The 21,170-nt window shown below is 28.6% G+C and overlaps 1 protein-coding gene across 2 annotated transcripts; it reads left to right on the top strand.

The window, feature by feature from the left end:
• Positions 1-34: 34 nt before the first annotated feature.
• On the top strand, positions 35-20,151 carry LOC107439654 (endoplasmic reticulum-Golgi intermediate compartment protein 2). 2 transcript variants are annotated; one of them, XM_043040980.3, is made up of 11 exons: positions 35-249; positions 337-566; positions 1,853-1,961; positions 2,058-2,104; positions 7,260-7,476; positions 10,788-10,883; positions 10,993-11,048; positions 14,180-14,278; positions 17,196-17,293; positions 19,015-19,177; positions 19,901-20,151. In XM_043040980.3, the coding sequence occupies exons 2-11, from the start codon at positions 467-469 to the stop codon at positions 20,059-20,061; spliced, it is 1,146 nt and encodes a 381-aa protein (XP_042896914.2). In that variant the 5' UTR covers positions 35-249; positions 337-466; the 3' UTR covers positions 20,062-20,151. The 2 variants fall into 2 exon arrangements, with proteins under 2 accessions (XP_042896914.2, XP_071040321.2); XM_071184220.2 differs by lacking the exons at positions 35-249; positions 337-566 and adding an exon at positions 695-815.
• The last annotated feature ends 1,019 nt before the right edge of the window (positions 20,152-21,170 follow it).

The raw sequence follows: 21,170 nt of genomic DNA on the forward strand, positions 1-21,170 counted from the left end.
ACGGTTGGCCTTTTTTTTTTTTTTTCAATTTTACAAAATCTTTAGAAAGGGAAGTATGATTTTCAGTTACTTGTATTGTTCATATACGAAAGTATTTCCTTAATAAATAAAAAAGTTCATTTCGGATTTAATAAATATTTTTAAAATACCATATTTATTTAACTGCGACAATAGTACCAAACATTTGAAAAACAAAACTACTTCCAAAACGGCGAAATTTTACCATCCTAAAAAATTTGTATAGTTAAGGTAAGTATGATATGATAATAATATACTTAAATTAATCATCCCGAAAATGACAGTTGTATTTTATTGAAAATAAATTTTTGTGTTTAGGCTAAAAAAGAACCGTATACATTCAAGAGCTATAAAAACTTTCGGCAGTATATATCGTATAAAAAACAGTTTAGTTTCAGAAACATTTTATTGTTATAATTTTTAATTCAAGTTGTATAATCGTTAAGTAATGAGAAGAAACATCCAAAGGCTGAAGCATGTGGAGGAAATTGATATTTTCCCTAAAGTGCCTGAAGATTACAAGAAAACTACTGCGACCGGTGGCACAGGTATTGTGAAAGATTTTTATTGTTACTTTTTCTTTGATAGCATGCTTTTATTTGATAATATCTCTCTCTTGTTGGGGAATATTTCCATGTAGTAATCTCCGCCAAAATAATCGCCGAGGTTGGTGATTTATGAATAGTGACCCATGAGAGACCAAGAAATTACAAAAATTTCTCAGAAACAGACTAACTCGAAAGGTTTAACCCGTTGTCACCACAGAGCAACCCTATTCATGTTTATTTTTTTAATTTGTAAGTTTAAAATCCATTTGACGCCTTGGCGATGTAGATTTCGCTATATCACGATACAAAATTTTCACATATGTGTTTATTATTATCATTATTTTATATCTGAAAAAAGTAAAATAAATTTCATACTTATGGTGTATATTTCACTAAATTCATAATATAGCTCATGACAGACACCTTGTTTATGGGTCTGTCATGAGCTATATTGTGATGTTATGTTTTAAAGCTCAAAAATATGTAGGAATATTGGGTATTTTTTGGTTAATCAGTCTCATGTGTAAAGTCTCAAAAAATTGTAGAGCTCCACTAACTTTTTATTTAGGATTTATTTTTTAACCACACAAAAATTAGGTAAGCTGAAAAAAAGTGGATATTTTATAGTTATCTGTCACTTCAACTTGCACATTTAAAAAAAAAAGCAAAAAACGTATAGATGTTTGCCTGGAGTGGCTATGAGTTATACCTCTCGAGTTGGTGCCTTTCTGTGATGTTTTTTTTTTTTTTTTAGTTTCTGGCGGGCTTCTGCCAGGAAGTTGCTTAGACTTGGCGATTATTCTACTTCAGATCACGATACGGAAATCTCCCCCGAAATTTTTTTTAAAAAAAAATAGATTAATTTCCTCGTTTATCTTAATTTTAAATTATTTATTGTTCACTAATTTCACACTTTGTGCGTTATTAAAAGTTAAAGTGAAATATATTTCAGAATTCTATTTTTGCAATTGTACTTCTAAAATCTATTTAAGTTATTTGGTATTTTTCATTGCTTTAATTTTCTATAAATATCTCACAAAATTGGGACAGTTTAACCACTCCCTCACAAAAACACATGTCCCCCCTCGCATAATCAGTATTTTATGATAACTTTGCATACTTTTGGATGTAAAGATTCTAACACTCTTGGCTATGGGTATAACTTCACATTTGTGTAAAGTTGAAATGTGAACCAAGCACCATAATATAAATATAAATAAAATATTCACATCAAATTTTCTATCTTCTTAATTTCCTTTTTATTAATTCTTTTCTTTTGATTACAGTAACTATAATTAGCTTCATAACGATTTTCATACTTGTATGTTCAGAAATTGTATACTACAGTTCAAGTCAATTGAAATTTCAATATGGTGTAGATCATGATATAGATAGGTAGGTATCACATAATTTACAATTTTATTGATATTTGAATTACTGAAGTTTACTTTTAGTTTATAAATATTTATTAGTTCCTTTTTTTTGTTGTAGTAAATTGCAGATAAATGTGGATTTAACAGTAGCCATGCCATGTTCCAGTGAGTTAGATTCTGTTTTCATATATATATTTTTTTAACTGTCGATTTAAAAGCTCAAAATTTAAATCTGCTCATTTAATTTATCTCCTCAAACTCCTAATATTTTCTACTCATATTTTCAACAGTGTATTATAATGTTACATTTAATTGGCTTTTATATTTGCTAATTAATAAAAATGTGTGATACATTCATAGTTATTTTGCCTCCTTAAGACCTCTTTACCTACATGTTGCAAATTTTAAAATTTTTGCATCTAAAGGTTGTATTTTTTTATAATGACTAATATAGTCATTTAAAAATACAATGAGAATTTAAATTAGTATTAATATCATTTAGACAATGAATTCTAATATTAGGTTTTAGATTAAAATAGTATAAAAAATCTGCACCTATAATATGATTAGTTATATCACAAATATAAAATGGAGAATTAAACTTTCGTCTAAGACCGAAGTCTAAAGTTAACAATTTCTTACCGTATACTTTTATAATGGTATTGTTCGCAGCTTTAAAGGTCTGTATCGGAGAAAGAGTTTTTTCTTTTTTATTTGCTGAAATAATTGAGCAGTCACTTCAGGTATCTACTGGAAATTGTTTGTTAGATTGTCTATCTCTAACAAAAAGGTGACAATTTGTTGGAAGCAGGATGTTAGTCGCAGTGGCGTAGCGAGCTTAACTCACGCCCGGGGCACAATATCCTTTTAGCGCCCCCCCCCCCATTCGAAAACCACATAATCTTATATGTTAAATATACTCTCAAATTAATAAATAAATAAAGTCATAGACTCTAGCTAGGTTTTAAATTTGAGACAAAAAATGTAGTTGAGAGAACAAGACTAGATTTTGAAATGTATATGATCATCTAGAATTAGTTCAAAAGATACCTATTATTTATTTTACATATTTATAAAGAAATATTTTAAAAACACGCAGTTTTAAAACAATAAAAGAATAAACATTTATTATCTCTAAGGAGATACATATATTTAATGATCATATGATTATAATACATTAATAAAACTAATTACTATGTCTAAATTTTCCATGCTTTTGATGAAGCAAATGTATCAATAATATCATCAAAATTGATCATTTAAACTTTTACTCTTTCCATACTTAAAAATGCTAGGTCACTTAGGCGATCTGTCAAAATTAATTTTAATTTGCTGAATGAACGTTCGCAGCTAGCAATTGATACTGAGATAGTCAGGAGTATTTGAAATGCCGCTCTCAGATTTGGAGAAACATATTCTCCATTCGAGATTGATTATAAAAGTAAGAAATTCTAATGGAGTTTTAGGTTTAATTTCTTTTCTACTGCGGAGTAACATTTTGCTGTCACATATTTTGATAATAAGTTCGATTACATTGAAATCTGTATTATAAAATTCACCCAGATTTTTACAAATTTTTTTCAAGGTCGTTATCAACATTATCCTTGTTTAATAAATTTTCAACGTCCAGTAGAAATCCAATTTGAAATTAAGGTCACTTAATGGTGTACACATTTCTTGTTGGAGACAATCAAGAGTGCTTTTCATAACGCGAGAAATTTCACTTTCTGCGGAAAGACCACCATAGCCAATTCTCCAGGCACGTATTGTTGTATCCATATCTTATTTTTCACAAAGAGACTCTGCTTTTTCTATTGCCTCTTTACAGAGCTTGTCTCAAATTTCGGCTAGTTCAGTCGCTAATGATTCAAGATCATGGAACACTTCTTTAAAATTCATTCTAGGATCTTGTAATCTGAGCTGCACACGATCAATCCTTCTTAAGATTTCATACCAGAAATGAACTAAAGTTATAAAACTAAAGGTTAGTATATTTTGCAACAGAATTGTAGCTTCACTTCTGTTGTCACTTGTAGTGGTAGTGTGCTCTGCTAATTTTTCTATTAGTTCTTTTATATTCTCTAGCTCATAGATGATAACGATAACCGCTTGTATTCTGGCGCTCCATCGCGTTTCAGATGTGTGACCTGCCATCACGGCAGCATTATCGTAACATTGTGATCTGCAGTTTGTTAATGAAATTTCATCGTAATTTAATTTCTCTAAAATTGTATTTTCGATCGAGGCTGCATCTTTAGCATGTATTTCAATAAAACTCAAAAAAGATTCTTTGATGGAAACTTTTTTATTGATAAAATCAGCATCTACATACCTAGCGACTTGGGACATTTGTTCTCGATGAGAGATATCAGGAGTTGAATCAAACAAAAGTCCATAATATTTATTTCTTTTGATATCGTTTATTAGTTGATTTTGAACTGTAGATGCCAGAAGATGAATGAATTCATTTTGAATCTGTAGTGACAAATATGAGAACAGAACAACAAATTTTTCTGTTAACAAATTTTTTCATACTCTATTCACTTAATAATAGAATCGTCGAGTAGATGTAGTAAGCAATCTTATTTGATTTATTACTTACCAAGAATGCCTTGAACTTGAAAGGTAGTAACATAGTGAAATATGCAATATAATTTATGCTGACATTAAACTTATATATAACATTTAATATTTATTAACATTTCATTTTTATTCTAAGCAGAGCTCGATGACAAGGACGTGAATTAAATATTGAAATATATTTAATATGAATATGAATTTAATATAATATTTAATATGAATTAAATATTAATTATTATGAATAATATTTATGAATTGACATTTATTATATTACACTGGCACTAAGTTAAAATATATTTTCCAGAAATCAATTATAATAAAAAAAAATTATTCAGTAATTTTTTGTTTTGCGGACCATTTGGCGCCCCTTTGTGAGTAGCGCCCGGGGCATGATGCCCCCCCCTTGCCCACCCCTCGCTACGCCACTGGTTAGTCGCACTCACTCCTGCCTTTCTTAGTTTTTCTGGTAGATGCAGGGTTTGACACACTTTCGAGCATCTGATTTCAATTTTCGATGATAGAAACGCATTTTGGAGTTTCGATGTGGAGATGAGGATTGGCGATTACGAAACTGTGCATAGTTCCAGTTGCGAGACCTATTGTGTGTCCGCAATGCTGCTACTTCTTTTCGTAGTGCTTTAACTTCTTCTAAAAGCTCAAAGGTGCATTGTTGGTTTGAAGAAACTTCACTTGAAGTTGACACTTCCATTACTTTATCAGCAATTTCAAGCGGCTCTTGTTGAATTCATTGAAGGAATTGCGGCCAATATCGACTGAACATGCTGTGGTAGCTGATTTAGAAATAGTTCCAAAAGTAGGGAATCTGAGATTTCGTGGGATTCAGCTCTTCTCTGCATAGTGTGCAAGAGTTCGCTAGGCTTTCTATCTCCTAGTTGCTCTCCGGAGAGTAAACGTCGAATTTCATGGGACTTTGTTTCCCCACAGCGTGCAATAATTTCTTCTTTCAGATTTTTGAAATGATCACCTGCGTCAGGAGTTACAATGACGTCCCTTACAACTGCGGCTACTTCGGGAGGAAGGTGGGCGAGGCAGTAGTTAAACTTTGTTTTGCTCTGTATAATCGGCTTCGGTGTTGCAGTCTGGAAAGTTGCTTCGACCGTATGGAACCACAGGTGTGGATCAGAAATATTGAAGATGGGAATTTTTACTTCAGACGATTTCGCCATAGTTGCAGTTTCCTATTAATCCAAGAATAATACAAGAAGCAAAAGCAGGAAAAAATAAAAGTTGTTTGTATCGTCAGATGTCTGGGTCACCATTGAAGTAAGCGAAGATAGCTCCTTTGTAATACTAATTTTTTATTGAACATATTTACTTTATATAAGTTGGTTTGAATTACAAGAAACATCATCGCAGCAGGTGATGGGAGCATGCTGCTATTTATACAATTCTAATAATATGATGACGTCAGAACTCTTAATTCAGTTCACTTCAAAAATAAGTAAAAACACAATTGATTAAAGACAAGCAGATAATAAAATGAAATAAACTTGATTTTACGATGAGCGGCGAACCCCTCACCACAGTTATTTTGCCTCCTTAAGACCTCTTTACCTACATGTTGCAAATTTTCAAATTTTAGCATCTAAAGGTTGTATTTTTCTTATAATGACCATCTTAACAATTAAAATAAAAATATTAAAAAAAGTGAAATAAAATTTTTTTTAAATGTTATTTACCAGAGCCTAGCTGGCTCAAGGGATAGAGCGTTCGCCATCCAATGAAGTAAACCAGGTCCGAATCCTATCGATGGCTGGTTGATACGAATTCTGCTTTCGGTTTGCACCAACCACAGTGCTGACGTAAAATATCCTCAGTGGTTGACGATCAGTGGTTAGAGCAGTGATGACAACTGCTCCGGACAAGCCAAAATAATAATAAAAAATATTAAAAAAACGGTAAATAACTACAAAGTAAATTTTGCAATTATTTGACTATTTTTGCTTGCTTTTTAAAAGGTATAACATGACATAAGTACTATAAAGTGATGAATTATGTAAGCCTACGAATTATTTAGAAATAGTGTTGGATAAAAATCTACTAAATTGAATTTATTAAACCAAGAATCACAATTGCTAAACTAGCACTTTAAAATATATATTTGTTGTCCTGAGCAAGTTGTCATCGCTGTTAGAGTCCTCTTGCCGTCAAGCTAACTGTGGGAGGCTTTCGTGGTTTTCCTCTCCATGCAACTCAATTGCGGCTAAGTTCCGCCAAAAAGTCCTCCATGAAGGCAAATTTCTTCCAATACTTGATCCATGAGTTCCCTTGTCTTCTGGATTGAATTCAAAATTACAAGGCTATGGCGTTGAACATTAGTAGTCGTAAACTCAAAAATTAGGTTGGCTGTTCAATGACAGTTATAAAATATGCGAAAAATTTTATCTACTAAATCAGTATGTTTTTTGTATAACACTTTCATAAAATACAAATAAACTTTATCAACTATGAATTCAATCCTACTTTTTGTGATTAAGTTTTCGAGGTATTTTGTGGAGGCAAGTAGGCATGAAAATTCTTTCTTAATGCTATTTCTTACTGTTGTGCACGAAAGAAAACTGTCTTGTCAAATTGTAATTCAGCCATGTTGAAATTGAAAAAAATGCAGTTTATATTTAGGAGTGTTATTGTATTTATGTATTACATTTTAAATAAATTTAGAATGCCATTTATTAACTTTTAAGTTTAAAAACACTTTTTAATCAATTTTATAAATTAGCTATAGGTGCAGATATCTTAGATGTAACTAATCAAAATGCTGATTCATTTGGAGAGCTTGAAGAAGAGCCAACTGTCTTTGAATTACCAATGATGCAAAGAGCACAGTTTGATACACTTCAAAAAATTAACTTATACATTAGAGAAGAATATCATGCGATTCAAGATCTTATTTGGAAAAATGGATACACAAATATATTAAAGCATGTGCCTACTGGGTAAATTTCACTTTAAAAATTAGATCTCTTTTTTTTGTTATCATGTTGTTACTGTTATTTTTAATTTGTTTAATTAGGATTATAGTTAATTATTCTATGAATTAAAATGAAATATAGGGTCGCCATTCCACAGGGAGAACAGAGTAGACCTAAAAAATTCAAAGAATACAAAAATTGTCTAAAATAGCTGGGAATATTGAATTTTTCATTCCAAACTGGGAAAATGCAAGGAATTTTGTTTCTTATTTTCGTCTTTAAAAAAATTCCAACCTCTCAAAGCTTAACTGTAAGCTATGGGATATTTTAGAATGATAGTTCAGCTATGTTCAATGTTATTAATGTCAAATATTTGTTATTCTCAAGAAACAGAGTCCCAGACCCTTATCTTGAAATAAATTTTTATAGATTTGAAACAGTGAGGAGTTTTACTTACTTAGGATCAATTATTACCATTGACAACAGAATTACTCCTGAAATAAAAAACTGACTCTATCTGGCGAATAGGGCTGTCTATGGGCTGAGAAGATTTATTAAATCTAGGTTTCTTTCTAGCAAAACAAAGTTCTTAATCTACAAAACTCTTGTCCAGCCAGTCTTGACAAACGCTTCTGAAGCTAGGACAATGACAAAACTGGAGGAAAATTTATCGCAATATTTGAGAGAAAGATTTTGCGGAGTATACTTGGTGGTGTAAATGAAAACAATAACTGGAGTAGGAGATTTAACTTTGAACTGTACAAGATTTATAAGCAACCTGATATAATTAAATACATAAAAATAAATAGAATGAATTGGATCGCCCATATGATTCAAATGAGTGACGACAACACAATAAAAAAGATACTGCTTTGTAGACCCACTGGAACAAGAAAGCGGGGAAGGGCGCAGTTGAGATGGGCTGACTCAGCCTATCTGATTTTTTCGCAGTTCATGAAGAGAATTGGAGATCAAAGATAAATCAGTAGTCCAAGTCGTCATGGAGAAATCTTCAGAGGAAGGCATTGGCTCACATTGGGCTGTCTGGTCAACTATGATGATGATGATGAGTTCAGCTATGTTATACTATTTCTTTTGCTATAACAATATTTGTTTTAAGTATGTTGTATTGTTTCTATTACATAAGTATGTTATCTCTAAGTTTTTCAATCAATTAAAACTAGTATAGTTATCCTAATATAGCTCACACATGAGTACAGTGATTGTGTGTTTCCTCTAAATTATTGTGTATAATATGTACAGGGAAAACACAGGAAATTTTTTCTCCAGATTTCAGTAGCAACCTTGTAATAATAATAGCAAAAATTTTGTATACTTGAGACACGAAAATCTTAATTTTCTGCATTGCAATTTAAAAACAGTGTTGCACCTTAATAAAGAACAAAAGTTCTGCATAACTGGTATAAAATACCAAAGAGACAGAGAAAAAAAACATTCTTAACTCTTGGTTTATGATCTCCTTCTTCAATTCATTAACAATGAAAATCTGTTTTTTATTACAGCATAATTAAAAATATAGGTCATTAGAGTGGCTTTTATCTTAAATAATAACAGCAAAGTAAAAAAAAAAAAAAAAAAAAAAACTCTTCAATAGTATTCCATCAAAAAATTATAAAAACAATAAATTGAAGACTGAACAATAGCTATAAATTGTTTAAAAGAAGTGAAATTGATTAGTGAAAGAGAAATAAATTATTGCTCTCTCTGCATTAAATACAATCTATCTAATATTCAAATGTCATATCAATGTTTTATTTTTGTTCTAGGTATCAGGAAAAAAATATTAAAAACAAATAAACAACTCAATAATAGCTATAAATTACATTTAAAAAAATTTATAAATTACAATGTGAAAAATGAAAAATTATGAGAAAGATACATTAAAGACTGAGCAATAGCTATAAATTATTTAAAAAAAGTAAAATAAAAAAACTGAAATTGATTAGTGGAAGAAGAAATAATTGTGCTCTCTACATTAAAATTAATCTATTAAATATTCAAATGTCATGTTAATGTTTGTAAATGTCATGTATTTGTTCTAGGTATCAGAAATAAAAAATAAATAAAAGATGCAATAAGGTCTATAAATTACATTAAAAAAAATTCAAAGCAGGAGAATGAAGAAAAAAAATATTGTTCTCCCCACATTAATTATTAACTATTTATAAGTACTTTTATAAACAAGGCATAAATTATTGTACAGTAATGAGTTTAATTTAAGGAAAATTTTAATTGGTAATAATCAAAATACTATAAAATACAATATTATTAATTTACCATTGTCTATGCTCTTTCTTCTATTCTTCCTCTTCCCTATTCTAAATAACTACTTGCTTTCTTGAGTGGTCATCTTAGTGCTTTAACCACTATGCCCTCATGGCTATAAATATCATGTTAAACAGTCTAAATAGAATTCAGTTGCTTTATTTCCTATCACCATTGTTTGTTTTTGAATGATAAAACCTAATGAGTTTGATCTTCTAGATTTTAGAGCATTGTTTTTCCAAAAATATAATCTTTTTAAAGGGATAGACTATTAATGTCCAAAATGTCATGTTTTCATGTGTCTAATTCAAATGAAAATTCGTAGTAGTAGTTTATTTATGATGCATTAAAGCTGCTGGATGTACAATTGTCAACAGTTTGAGAAGTATCCCTAAGGATGATCTAAAGACATGTCGTCAAAACTTTGATCCTCTGAGAGTGGGAGTTGCGCCCCTGCTTTTGTAGCCCAATCACCTGCAAGCAAAGTCGTGTAGCTTACAGTTGAACAGTTTAACAAGGAATAAAACTGTGCACTCTTGGTTTCTACACGGGCTGATCAAAGTGGTCACCCGTTCGCTCTCTGACCGCAGCCAGTGATGCTTGACTTTGATGCATGGGGGTCATGGGCATGGTGTATATGTCCCCTCAATAATTAAATTCTCTGAAAGTCACTATCAATATTTCAGAAAAACAGAGAAAATTTTCATCAATCATTATCAAATTTAATTCCTTAAAAACAAGAAAGAAATTATTTATAGAGATGTTAAGCTGATTTAATAATTTTTATATGAGTGAAATTTAGAAACTAGTGTGACTGTGTATTTTAATTTTGCCCCCTTTAAAAATTGGACATCTGCTAAGCAAGCGCTCTGCTGCTCTACTTGGAATATTTTTTCAATCAATCTACTTCGAGATGATTCAAATGAAAAAAAAAATTAGCTTTATGCTGTTTATAAAAAGTTAAAACAATGTGAAATAAGTTCTGTTTTATGTAATATTTGTGTTTTTCCAACTTTATTTATCATATCTAATTGTTTACTATTTTTAAGTGATGCAAAAGCAAAAGGTACTCCCGATGCGTGCCGTCTCAAGGGTTCATTGGTTGTTAATAAAGTAGCTGGAAATTTTCATATAACTGCTGGAAAGTGAGTTTTTTTCCCTATCTTTATAATTGCAGTTTTGTTAAGCGTTTAACTTATCCAACCAAATTTACCTGTGTTTTTTATTTATATATAATATTTTTATGAATTACAGGCATATACCTCACCCTGCGGGTCATGCCCATATCTCAGCATTTCTAAAAGAATCAGGTACATATAAACATTGTCTTTTTTACACTTTAAAGTAGTTATGTCTCCTGAACATCAAATCTAGAGATCCCATGAATCAATGGTTTTAAATACTCTAATTGTTCAAACATCTGAAGTCCTCCATTTTATATTCTATAGTCCTTACATTTTTAATTTGATAATTAAGAGCTTTTAAAAGTACATAATTTTGGTCCAAAGTCCATAAAAATTTTAACCTTTTAGTTCTTACCCTTAACCTTTTTACGATTTTTGCCTTTCATTCTGGTCCATTTTTTTTACCAGATATAAGCAAAAGTTTATTTTCCACTATCGCAAATAGATTCAAGCAATTTAGTCTTTGTAAAATATGTAAGGCAAAAAGTTTTTAATTTAGTTTTCCTTTTGTCTACAATGCAGCCTTTAATTGAAAATAGAGCATTCAGTGAGAAGAGAATGTGCATGTAAAGTAAGCTATTTTAATGCTGCACAGATATTAAATATTTCAAAATTGCTTTGTTTTAATTGGCAGACTATTTGTTAATTGGGAATACTGTAAGCAACTGTGCTTTACATATCACAAATAACTCTTTTATAGCGTAAGCTGCCAATTTGTTAGTTTAAAGAGTAAGCCTGATTAAGCTAAGTTCCAGTGAGATATTTTGCCATGAAATTCTGCTGGATTAAATAGTTTAAAAAATGGCTTAAGAATATGCTATATGCACAAAGAGCTGTGGAAATCTGGACTTTTGTAAGTACAGTAGAGCGCCGATTATCCGAACTGCTCGGGACCAAACGTGTTTCGGATAATTGGAAAGTTGTTTAAAATCTAGTTTAAGTAATTATTTATGCACTATCTTCCCTTCACACTTTCTCTATCTATCTGGCTTGTTTAAAAGTGTTTTTTTTTTTTTTTAAACTTTTTTTTCATTTTGAATTATTTTTAACATATTTCAGCTTTTTATAATTTTTTTGTCAGTTACTGATTTTACCACATTTTTCTTTATTTTCCATTGCAAAAGAAATCCAGCAAAGACTTTTGTTTCAAAGAAGATGCTCTTTTTTGAGCAGCCATATCCCTTATTCTTTTTTAATAAATCAACTGAACGGGATCAACATCATTTTGACGTTCTAGCCAATTCATTGCAATATCTAATGAATTACATGCTTCTATATGAGAAGGTCCACTATCTTGAACTTGATCACCTACTTCTTCCTCTTCGTCTGTAAAGTTCCGATTTTCATTCAAAATTTCAGCAACAATTTCATCATGGGTCGTTTTCAGTGTCTCGACACCAGTCTTCGATTTCTTCTGCTGTATAACCTGGCATCTTTTCATCCGGAAGATCTACTGGTTCAGAAACTCGAGTTTCGTTTGATTTTCTGTTAAGAATTTTATTCTAAGATTTAAGATTCCTAGCACTGTAATCACTAATCATTAACCATAAGTGACAACTACCCATCCCCCAATTGTAGAACTTCAGTACTTATCTATTCATAAACTCCTTCCGCATTCCAACCATTGTAGACTGTCAAAATGAAGCTCGCATTTTTGGTATTCTAATCTTCAAAAAAAAGTATTCTAAACTTTAAAAAAAAAGAACTCGGACATAGTTTGGATAATAAGGGTTCGGATAATCGGCGCTCTACGGTATGTCTAAAAAAATGACTCTAGAGCACTGCCAAAAGTACCTGCAAGTCTAATTGCATTATTGCTCAAGCAGCTATTAATCACTGGAAATCTTTACTTCTTTCACACTACTACAGCGAATTTTAGTCCTCTATAAAAGAGACAAAGAGGATTTTTTGCTGGCAATTTATTAGTAAAAAGCAAGTTGAAATGTTTTAAAATTATGAGAAATGTGCATGATATTTTACTATTACTAAATTTCTCATGAATTGAAAATCTACATTTCCACAAGTTTTCTATTTATATTTCAATGTAATTGGATTTCATACTCTTTAGAAAAGCTTCATACTTTGACTCAAAGAAAATGGTTTATCCTGTGAAATATCAGATATCTAGACCATAAGAGAAAGTATTCTCTAAGAAATATGAATTAAATAAATGTGCATAATATAATAAATGAATTAACTAAATGTCCATTTTATTTCACTATCTCTACATTGCTCATGAATTGAAAATCTACATTTCCACACATTTTTGATATATAATTCAGAAAAATGATTAGATAACTCTGATTATGAATTTTTAAGGAGCAGTAGCATTTTCAAAATATCTTGTACTAAATAACTAGAATATACAGTACAGAACCCATTATCCGGAAATCAAAAAACCGGAACGAAATTCGATAAATATTCCCGTTATTTTTTTAAAAAAAAATTTTTTTTCCTCTTAAGATTTTAGGATTTTTCTTTCTTTTTTGAAAGATGTTTACCTTACCATCATTTCAGAAATAATCATTAGTGTATTACTTCATCGTTTTTTCTTCTTTTTAAGATTATTTCCAAATATTTTTTTTTAGTTGAGTTTGACAATGAAAAAAACGGCTTCCTTTTGCGATTCAGAAAACCTTAAAAATCAGTTATCCGGAATAGCGATGGTCCCGATCGTTCCGGATAATCGGTTCCCTACTGTGCAATCAATTTGTACTTCTTGCGGGAGTGAAATTGTGTATTTAGAATAAGTTTTTTTTCTCATATAGTAATTATGTGTGCGTATTTGATCAAAATTAATTAGAATATTTTTCTTGGTCCTTAATTTTTTTAAATATTTATTTATTTTTTTTTTTTTTTTTGATAAAAGAATGGGAACTTACCCAGTGACACTGAGTTGGCTGTATAAAAATATTTTGAAATCTTTATTTATTACAGTGAATGGAGAAGAATATAAAAAGTAAAGTAAGGTGTTCAATAATGGCTGTCTTTAGAATATATTTTTGTTATCCTTATGAAATAAAAAGAAGCAAATGTTATCAATGAATCACCGAGTGAAAACATCAAAGCTATTTAAATTGCATTATGATACTTGAAAGTGTTTTCTGTAATCACTGTTCAACTTCCCATTGTTTCCTCTGCAAAATTCATGTTGACAAATTAGTTTTAATTATTTTAATCCTTTACTGAAATATTGTCGTCCTCTGATTATTTAATATTGTCATTTTTAAGTATAATACAATTTTTTTTCTTTTTAGACTACAATTTTTCTCATAGAATTGAACAATTTTCATTTGGAGAACCTAGTGTAGGAGTTTTTGAGCCTTTAGAAGGTGATGAAAAAATAGCATCGTCAAGTAAGTTTAGTTTCAATCTTTAAAAAAAAAATTCGTGCTTATATTGTTTACATAAAAAATTTGTGTCTGTTTAAACCGAGGAAATTATAAAATACTTTTTGTCTAACATTGACTCCAAAACTAGTAATGATGTATATTCAAGAGATATCTTACTATTTTAGTAAGTCTACAAATTAAGGTATAGCTATGAAAAAGTACTGCTTAATACTTTTAAAATAAAATCTGTATTTTTTTCTCTCTACATGATCAAACTTTTACTTGTTAGAGTAAACAACTAAATAAAGGAATACATAATAATGCTTCATCTCTCTATTGTTAATCACTTAATTTTTGCAGAACATTTTTTGAAATAACTATGTAAAACATTGGCATTCTTTATTAGATGTTGCCTACAAAGTTCTTATGTAAAATGTGGTTTGTAGAAACTTTTATGTGGGAAACCCTGTCCCACATATTGAGTTCTATAAACTATTAATAGTTGGTGAAAATGTTTTAATTTTAAAAATTAATAGTTGTTATCAGTTAAGCAATGCTATAGTTAAAGAGGTTTTAAATTATTTATTATTTACAGCAAGTCAAAACATTGAAAAAATTTGGAATCTTTTGAATTTAATAACAGGAGAATAATCTCGAATTGAGTAGTGCTAATAATTTATTTTATGGATGGGAAACTGAATGTAAACAATAACAAGATTTTAAAAAGAAACTTTTAAAACTTTCCGTATATCTCTCTACTTATGCTATGTTTATGAAGCAATGTTTAAATAATTTCAGTATTCTAAGAGGTTTTATTATCTTGTATTTAAATTTGTGTAATTTTACCAATCATAAGAGTTTTCAGTATTTTATAAATTCTAAAAGGTCCTTTTATAAATCAATTTAAGAAAATTAATATTGTTAGATAAATAAAGGATAAGGTTTTCTATGTTTTGAGTGTTAATTTTTTAAAAGAGTTACCTTTCGCACTGACATCACTAATCATTTTAGTTATTTCATTCTTAAACTCTAGAAAATAAATCTAGTGATGTTCTAGTCAGGTTTGATAGGAAATGCAAATGGTTTTCAAAACAAATTGAAAGTTTTCAAACTTTCTCCAAACCAGAATAATTTGGCCCATTTTTCCAAGTTATCTGAAATAATTTGAAAAATTTAGATAACAAGATTCTTATTTTACGATTAACATCCAAGAACTCACAGAAGAATTTACCACTAGATTAAGATGAACTTTTAAAAAATAGCATAGTGCTATCAATTAATTATTATTGTTTTTTTTTATTAAATAACATTGAGGATTAGCCAAACTTGTTTTATTTAGATAACAAGATTCTTATTTTACGATTAACATCCAAGAACTCACAGAAGAATTTACCACTAGATTAAGATGAACTTTTAAAAAATAGCATAGTGCTATCAATTAATTATTATTGTTTTTTTTTATTAAATAACATTGAGGATTAGCCAAACTTGTTTTATTTAGATAACAAGATTCTTATTTTACGATTAACATCCAAGAACTCACAGAAGAATTTACCACTAGATTAAGATGAACTTTTAAAAAATAGCATAGTGCTATCAATTAATTATTATTGTTTTTTTTTATTAAATAACATTGAGGATTAGCCAAACTTGTTTTGAACCTAAACTGTGTGAACTTTAAGCAGATTTATTTTTAAGAACGAGGGAGAAGAAGGCAGCTGATTTTTTCAAACTGTTAGCAAATAAAAAAAAAAAAAAGGCTTCACAATCTGTGAGTTTTCTGTCATAAATTCACATCAATATTTGATAGTACAGTACAGAACCCGTTATCCGGAAATCAGAAAACTGGAAAACCAAAAAACCGGAACGCAATTCGATTAGTTTTCCCGCCATTTTTAAAAAAAAAAATTTCCTCATAAGATTTTAAGATTTTTTTTTCTATTTTGAAAGATTACTTACACCTTACCATCATTTTGGAAATAATCATTAGTGTATTACTTCATCGTTTTTTCTTCTTTTTCAGATTATTTCCAAATATTTTTTTTTTTAGTTGGGTTTAACAATAAAAAAAATGGCTTTTTGTAGCGATTCAGAAAACCGGAAGAATCAGTTATCCGGAATATCGATGGTCCCGATCGTTCCGGATAATCGGTTCCCTACTTGTGCAAAAGGGCGTTGTCTTCAATCAAATTTATGAAAAATCACAATAGAAGCCGTCTTACACATTTGTCTCTACTTTATCTTTTGAGACTCTCTTCAATGGAACTTAAGGTAGACACCCTGTTTTTGGTGTTTACTATCAGACAAATCTCAATTTTCTCATTGAGCATTTTTATTTAAGTTTTTAAATCTGACTTTTGCAGTTCTTAAGATTTCATATAAATTCTAAATATATAAGCATTTAGTGCGTAGATTCAAAATCAACTTGAATTCAAACCAGCTTATTTAATTTGTAATTCAATATTTGTTTTTATTTTGTTTCTTTTTTCTAAAATGTTTAATCTTCCCTCAACCAAAAAAATGTCTGGTATAGGATTCTGATTAAGTTATGACCCACCAATTAACTGGATAGTGGCGCTTGGGTTCATGTGAGTTGGAAATCTATTGTTCAGCTGATAACAAATTCATTTGATTGCTATTTCATACCACATGCGTGTTTATTCTTATATTGATATTTTATTTCAAAAACAATATAAAGTTGTTTAGTTTGTTATTCAGGAAATATTTTTGAAAATAATATAAATTTTATCAATCACTGTTTTTGAAACAATGTAGCATTAATTTATTTAATAAGCAATATCTAGCAAAAACTTGCTCCATTAATAGTATCTTATCATAAAATTTTAGATACTAGTACTTTGTTTTGCATAATTTCATAAAATGTTTTCCCAATGATTATGTATTTATGAATTCATTTTGGAATTGTTTATTTTATTTTCAGATTTCCATTTATATCAGTATTATTTAAAAATAGTCCCCACAGAAATAATTCATAATAATCAGAAGCAAAACACCTATCAATATTCTGTGACAGAACAAGTAAGTAAAATCACTCATATTTTGGTTACCTATGTCTTTATTAATAAAGGTGATAATCATTGTGTCATAATTATAAATTATCCCTTCATATATATTGTTTTTTAAATTATACTTTTAAATTATTTTTGGCTTAATTTGGAAGCTGTGTTTTGTTTGTGTTAATAGAACAAGCTTTGAGTGAATTTTCAGTTAATTAAGAATTATTTTTATAATTTAACATAGAATAATTTTTAGTATTTAATTTAGAATTATTTTTATCATTTATTATAGAATTATTTTTCCTATTTTATTTAGAATTATTTTATCATTTAAAATTTGAGCATCGATAGTTGGTACTCCTGTATTTAGTATCTATAATAAAAATTAATTGAAATTTTTATTTTGTTAGTTATTGTTCCTGTTTAAGTTAAAGGAATTAGTATCAATTGTGATTTTTAACACTTATCAAAATCTTATTTAAAAAATTTAATTTAAATTTTTTTAATATCTGATTTTCTTGTTAATATTTTAAAATTTTTCTATTAAAACTTGAAAAAAAAGTTACGTCGTACTATATTGTGCCTAGAATAGACCTTAAATCAATATAAAGTTATTTGGACAAGATATGTTGAATAATTAGGATAACATGAGACAGTTATTAGAATTCCTAGTTGCCTATTAATTAGTCTATTAACTTTAGAATGAAAAAAATTGATTTCATCTTTCAGAAGAAATGAACGAATTTTAATATCGAAGGTTAAGACTTATGGACTTTTGCTTTTATTCAGCATTTCCCATTATGTTTTTCATAAATGCACTATGGTACTAATCACAGCCAGTAAAAAAGCAATCATCAATTATATAAAATAGGCCACTGTTTTTAAAGATGTTTACTCAGCTCAGGCAATCTGACAAATCAAAAATGAATTTATGTTTAAATAAAGAAGCCTTTTCAATAATAAGTGTTGTTTCAAATTACAAATCTTTAGAATTATTAAAATTCATGCATGGAAATAAGAAATGTAAATTAATGTTTGCATATTTATTTACAATCATATTTTATTAGCTGAAACTATTTGATTTTAAAAGTGTTCTTTATGCATTTATCATTTTAAATGTAACTTACATGTGTCATCCTCAGCCTATATTATTTTTAATCTGTTATGTGATAAATAACCTATTGTGAACATTAATACTTAAATTTATTAATTATAACTTAGTTGTACCTTTTTAATTATTTTAAATTGCTATACAAGTGTTAATAAAGTTAAGCTTTTTTATTTTAAATGAAATAGTGATTAGAATATTTCATTTTAAGGATAATTCGCAAAGAACTTATGCTTGATTTAAAGGAGGAAAAGCAAGTCACCAGTATTCAATTCTACCAGCATCCGACATTTAATTTTAAATGATGTTTGCGTTTTGAGTGCTAATAATGTAACTCAAATTTTTTTTGGTTTTTCTATTTTTCTAAAAACAGATAAAATAAAATGTCTTAAATAATGTTTTTTCTATTATTATTCTTTTTTTACTCTCATTCGTTTACAATTATCATAATATTCTACGTAATTAATAAGTTTGATTTTTTTAAACTGTGAAAAATATTTTAATTTTAAATATATTAGTTAACATAATGTATTTATGCAGAATAAAAGTTTCTCGCTATTTCAATCCTATATTATTTACCAACCAAAGAGAACACTATTAATATTGTAATATATTTATTTAAATTTTTATTTTAGGCTCGCCCAATAGACCACAAGTCTGGAAGTCACGGAGTACCTGGTATTTATTTTAAATATGATATGTCATTTGTTAAAGTCAAAGTATCTATAGAAAAGCATTCCATTTGGAGATTTGTTGTTCGTTTATGTGGTATTGTTGGAGGAGTATTTGCTACTTCAGGTAACCTTTTTTAAAAAATACATTTTTTGTTTTTTTTAAAAAATTTTCTGAAATAATTACTGTTTTTTAAACTGTTAAATTTGTTAGCTACAAAATTTTTAAATTGCTTGTTTAATTTCTACGTATTCAGGCCATAAAACAGTGGGATACTTTTAAAAGTCTTTTATAATGCTTGACTATGCAATTAGCATTAAAATAAAATGATCTTAAAAAATATGTATTTTTTTATGATTATTATTGTAGAATTTATTCTGTGAAAGATTATTATTTTATTTAATAATAGCAAAAATAAATGAATTGTAAGGTATTTAGTTTTTGCATCAGTTTAATTATTGCAATTTTAAATAGTAAAATACAAAATTTTAGGGAAATTGGTTGAATAGTTCCTGAGAAATGGAATTTTAAAAAGCCAATTTTTTTTAACAGTATAGATAAAATTTGATTGCTAACATATAATATTTCTCCAGATTCATATTTGTGACCTAACAAAATACTGAAAGTATCTTTAAACTGTTAATTGAGTACTACTTAAATTTGGATCAATACTAATAAATAAATATTTTGATAAGCTTTTTTTTTTTTTTGTTAATAAACACTATTTATAACACAACTGTTTTTAGCCACTTTTTGATGTTTTGTCCTATGTCTAATTATCTACTTCCAATTAATGAATTGCATTGTCTAAATGTAGATTTGCATTAACGTTTATTTATTTCTTTTAAGGTATTGTAAGTGCTCTGTTCACTGCTATTGTTGATTATGTATGTTGTAAAAGAAACCAGACAAGAAATCCCCATAGGACTATACCAGCAACAAATTTATCAGTTATAAATTTAATAAATGATGAGAATTTGTTAAAAACAAATCAAGCATTTCATATATAATTTATGTAATCTGAATTAAAATTATTTAATGTAAATAGGTTATTTTTATAGAAATTTTTGCACAAATAAAATATTTTCTTTAAAAACGTCTGATTTTTGTTATGTTTTTTTATAGATATTTTAATTTATTATTCATTATAAAATGTCAACAAATTTGCATTAAAAAAAAGAAGAAAAAAAAGAGTTTACAATATAATAAATCTGTTCTTTTAGTATTAAATTGTATGTTTAAAATATTATTACATGGCACAGCAATTTAGTTTTTATTAAATAATATATACAGGGTGCGTAGCGTTTTTAAAAAGTGCTTAAAGGTGCTTTTTTCATTGGGTGCTTTTAAGAAGTGCTCAATTTTCCCTTTTTCAAAATGAGATTTTTCCTTTTCTATGTTGATTTTCGCTTCAAACTATGCAAAAAGACACAGTTCACATTGTTCTATTCAACGTTTTCACAATTAATTCAACCACAAACTATTTCGGCGTATTGTCAATCCGTAGCGTATGTAAACACCATTCGTGTCACATGATTCAAAATTTCATAAGTTTTGACGATTGTCAAAAACAATGCCAAAATGTTTTTTTTGTATTTTTTTTTTTACATGACGGCTAAAACGAGATAAAACCATAAATTGTAAAAAACTTTCCAACCCTGCCTAGTTATGATATTTTTTTAAAGTGCTTAAAAATATTTTTTAAGTGCTTGAAAAGTGCTTAAAAGGTGCTTATTTTTTGTTGAATAATTAGGCTACGCACCCTGATATAGTATTCTTTTAACTTAGAAAAATTTTAGGCACTGCTATTAGGTCACACAATAAACCAATTAATAAAAATATGCCGTCTTCAGGGATGTGATTCTTCCGCGGATTTCCGCAGAATTTTTTTGTTGTTGAACAAGTTAAAATATTTTATGAGGAATTTAATTTTCCGAGGAGCGAAAGCATTGACGTCCTCATTCCTCCCTCTGAAGTTTCTCTAAAAATCGTTTCCATGGGATGAAACTGGATGAGATTTTTTCACTTTTGCCTCTCGAATTTCAGCCTTTTTATCAAGAACTCTGATTCTCTGAAAGTTTAGTTTTTTTTTTTATATAAATATCCCGCTTTTTTTTCT

This window comes from Parasteatoda tepidariorum, chromosome 10 (assembly GCF_982258835.1).
Source record: "Parasteatoda tepidariorum strain Cologne lab strain chromosome 10, Ptep-v5.0, whole genome shotgun sequence".
Classification (NCBI taxonomy): domain Eukaryota; kingdom Metazoa; phylum Arthropoda; class Arachnida; order Araneae; family Theridiidae; genus Parasteatoda; species Parasteatoda tepidariorum.